General features: G+C 51.7%; 1 protein-coding gene and 1 pseudogene across 4 annotated transcripts in view; one reads left to right on the top strand and one right to left on the bottom strand.

Annotated features, from left to right (window-relative positions):
- Positions 1 to 632, top strand: part of LOC101579182 — a 20,632-nt pseudogene extending 20,000 nt beyond the window's left edge.
- The window catches only part of Golga4 (golgin A4), a 144,668-nt gene extending 143,170 nt beyond the window's left edge, over positions 1 to 1,498 (bottom strand). For 3 of the 4 annotated variants that reach the window (XM_023719777.1, XM_023719775.1, XM_023719774.1), the window contains exon 1: positions 1,140 to 1,498. In XM_023719777.1, the coding sequence (XP_023575545.1) occupies positions 1,140 to 1,220 (81 nt within the window). In that variant the 5' untranslated portion in view covers positions 1,221 to 1,498. The remainder of the gene's footprint in view (positions 1 to 1,139) is intronic. The other variant, XM_023719778.1, reaches the window with a different exon arrangement.
- Between the last annotated feature and the right edge of the window lie 1,342 nt (positions 1,499 to 2,840).

The raw sequence follows: 2,840 nt of genomic DNA on the forward strand, positions 1-2,840 counted from the left end.
TTTATTTTAACATTTATTTAGTGTGTGTGTGTGTGTGTGTGTGTGTGTGTGGCCAGCTCAGCCCACCAGGGGGCGCAGCTGGCTGGCATGTGGTGCTGGGGGATCGAACCGCAGTCCCTGTGCTTTAGCCAAGCTTGTTCCAAGTAGGTGCTTTAGACCACTGAGCCATCTCTCCAGCCCATAGCACCGTTTTAATCTACACAAATTTTTAAGAAGAACTTTCATTTACAGTTTCAGGAAAAAATTCAACGCAGTATTTTACGTTATGTTTAAAAATTACAGCTGTCTCCCAAATTAGTCAAAACAGCCTTTCTTCAGACACAAACGGAAATCTGTGCTCAATCTGTTGAGATTCAGAAAGGCAGGGAAGAAATTTACCAAATGCCCCCACCTTAGCCTGTAGGAACAAAACATATTCCGTGAGTACTTAGGGGACTGTTTATCACATGCCCTGTTGTTCCTGAAAACTTATTTCCTAAAGCAACAGCATTCCTGAAAAACAAATCCGCTGCTCTCAAGCAGCAAGACTCCAGAAGCAGAAGCTGGGTTGTGGACGGGCCCGCCTGGTCTCGGACTGTCTGCCCTCGGCCCGCCCCGGATCAACCAAGTTATGTGAACTGACTAACTCGTGACAGCCTCGAGCGCTGGCCACTGGCCACCACTTTCAGATACCACCGCTCCAGTAGCAGCCCGGCCCAAGACAGCTCGATGCCCTGATTTCACCCCTGGACCAAGGTCTGAATTAGACTAAAATGACAGGTAAGAGTACTGCTGGAAAATGCCCATTCCAAACCCAATCTCTCAAGTCAGAATGGGAGAGGGAACTCCAGTCAGATTTACAAGTGGCCTGGGTTTTCCCAACCGCCGTCACTCCTGGGTTGGGGTCTCGGATGCGTGGAAGAACCTTCGATGTGGACCTGCAATCATCCAACACTCAAGCCCCTGGCGCCAGGGTCGGAGATTAGAAGAAAACTCAGGTCTGGATGGAGGATCCGGATCAGTAGTCTGGGAGGACCTGGGCAACCTTAAAAGCAAGCTCTCAGATTCGGTAAGAGTTCTGGGGTTAGAGGTCAAACGTCACGTCCCGAGCCGACGTCCAGGAGTCGGGAGCTAGGGGAGAAAAGCGGCGGCCTTCGTACCTGACTAGGAGCGAGCGCCTGCTGGAGCTGCTGCTGCTGCTGCTGCTCTTCGCTGATCTTCTGCTTCAGTTTCTTGAACATGGTGCAGCGCGGATCCTGAGTGTGGATGAGACCTGAGGGAGCTGAGCCCGGGGAGTCCCGGCCGCTGCGAAGGCGAAGGCGAAGGCGACTTCTCTACGCCAGGCACTGCGGGGGCTGGGCCTCGCCGCCGCCTCTAGAAATTTGCCGGCGGGCCGAAACACTCGCCCTGGGAGTGCCGCCGCGTCTCTTTCTTCTGGGTGCCACTGGCTGTCCTCGGCCCCCCATTCAGCCCGAGCAGAGGCGGCGGCGGCGGCCGCAGCAGCGGCGGCGGTGGCGGCGACGGCAGCAGGTGAACGGCAGCCAAAGGCGCTTGCGCAGCCGACGTGGAGCTCAGCCGGAGTTCCCTACGGAGCGCCGTAGAGGACAAGCGCGGAGGTGGTGCCGGGACATGCGCGCTCGCGCTCGCGCTGGCGCCCAAACGTGGGACCTTGAAAGACAGCGGCTCTCCGGCACGAAGAGGTATGCGTTGCGCCTCAGAACTGAAGGGAAGACTGACCTGAGGAGAGTGCTACTTATACTGAGGCGGCGAGGGCTATTGGCTCACATTGCAGAAGGCGATCCGGGGAACCTGACCCGAACCCTGAGCGATAGTGTGCTTCTGTTCAGTGTATGTGGTTGAAATTTTGTCTTCGGATGTGGGGCAGGATCTAGCTATGTTGCATGGGCTCAAGCAATGTCTGTCTGTTCTCTCTCTCTCTCTCTCTCTCTCTCTCTCTCTCTCTCTCTCTCTCTCTCTCTGCAGTACATAATGATTACATTCAGAATTACTTACCTTTTGAGCCTGATAATTCCAGCTGCTTCCCAGAGGTGCCCTCTTCCACTTAGGAAGTAGACCTCAATCACTTCATTCTTGCCGTCACTGAAATAATGTTTTCATATATTCATTTGAGAAAGACTGGCCAGGAGAGGATGATTAAATTGAATGATTAATCTGTAGGACAAAACGCACAGGCTCTATCGGGAGTAATGATTACAGTGCACTGCAGAAGCAAATAGATAATTAATCTGCAAGGCAAAAGGCACACAGACTCTGTGAGAATAATTAAACTGGGCCAAAGAGCAGGCAGGCTCTGAGGAGTGAACTATGGGACAAAAAGCACACAGGCTGTGTGAGAACTGAGTGGTTAAACAACAGGAGTTTAGAATAGCAAAGTATCCTGTGTCTGACCATCTCCTTCCCTTTTCTCCAAGAAAAACTGCTTAGCCTTGAGACAGCGCCTGGCCCTAACTGTTTTTTCTCCTGCTTTTTTCTTGCACTAATATTCTAAATAAAAGCCAGAGAGTTCTTTGCTTAATTGCTTTTTTCTTCTCCGGGAGTCTCCTTAATGGCTGGGCCCTTTTGGTGGAGAAATAACCCCAGGGCCTCTTGGTTATTGAACTAAAGTAAGTCTCTTCTCTGGGCAATCTTTTTTTCCTCCATGACTCCTGCTGTTACATACTGCGACATTCATTCCGAATCGGTCTCTCTCTCTCTCTCTCTCTCTCTCTCTCTCTCTCTCTCTCTCTCTCTGTCTCTCTCTGTCTCTGTGTGTGTGCACGCGCGCACGCACACACGTGTCTACCTCTCTGCCTCTGTCTCTCTTTTGTGTGTGTGCTTTCTTTTCTCATTCTAAGTGTTAA

This window comes from Octodon degus, unplaced genomic scaffold (assembly GCF_000260255.1).
Source record: "Octodon degus isolate 3935 unplaced genomic scaffold, OctDeg1.0 scaffold00071, whole genome shotgun sequence".
Taxonomy (NCBI): domain Eukaryota; kingdom Metazoa; phylum Chordata; class Mammalia; order Rodentia; family Octodontidae; genus Octodon; species Octodon degus.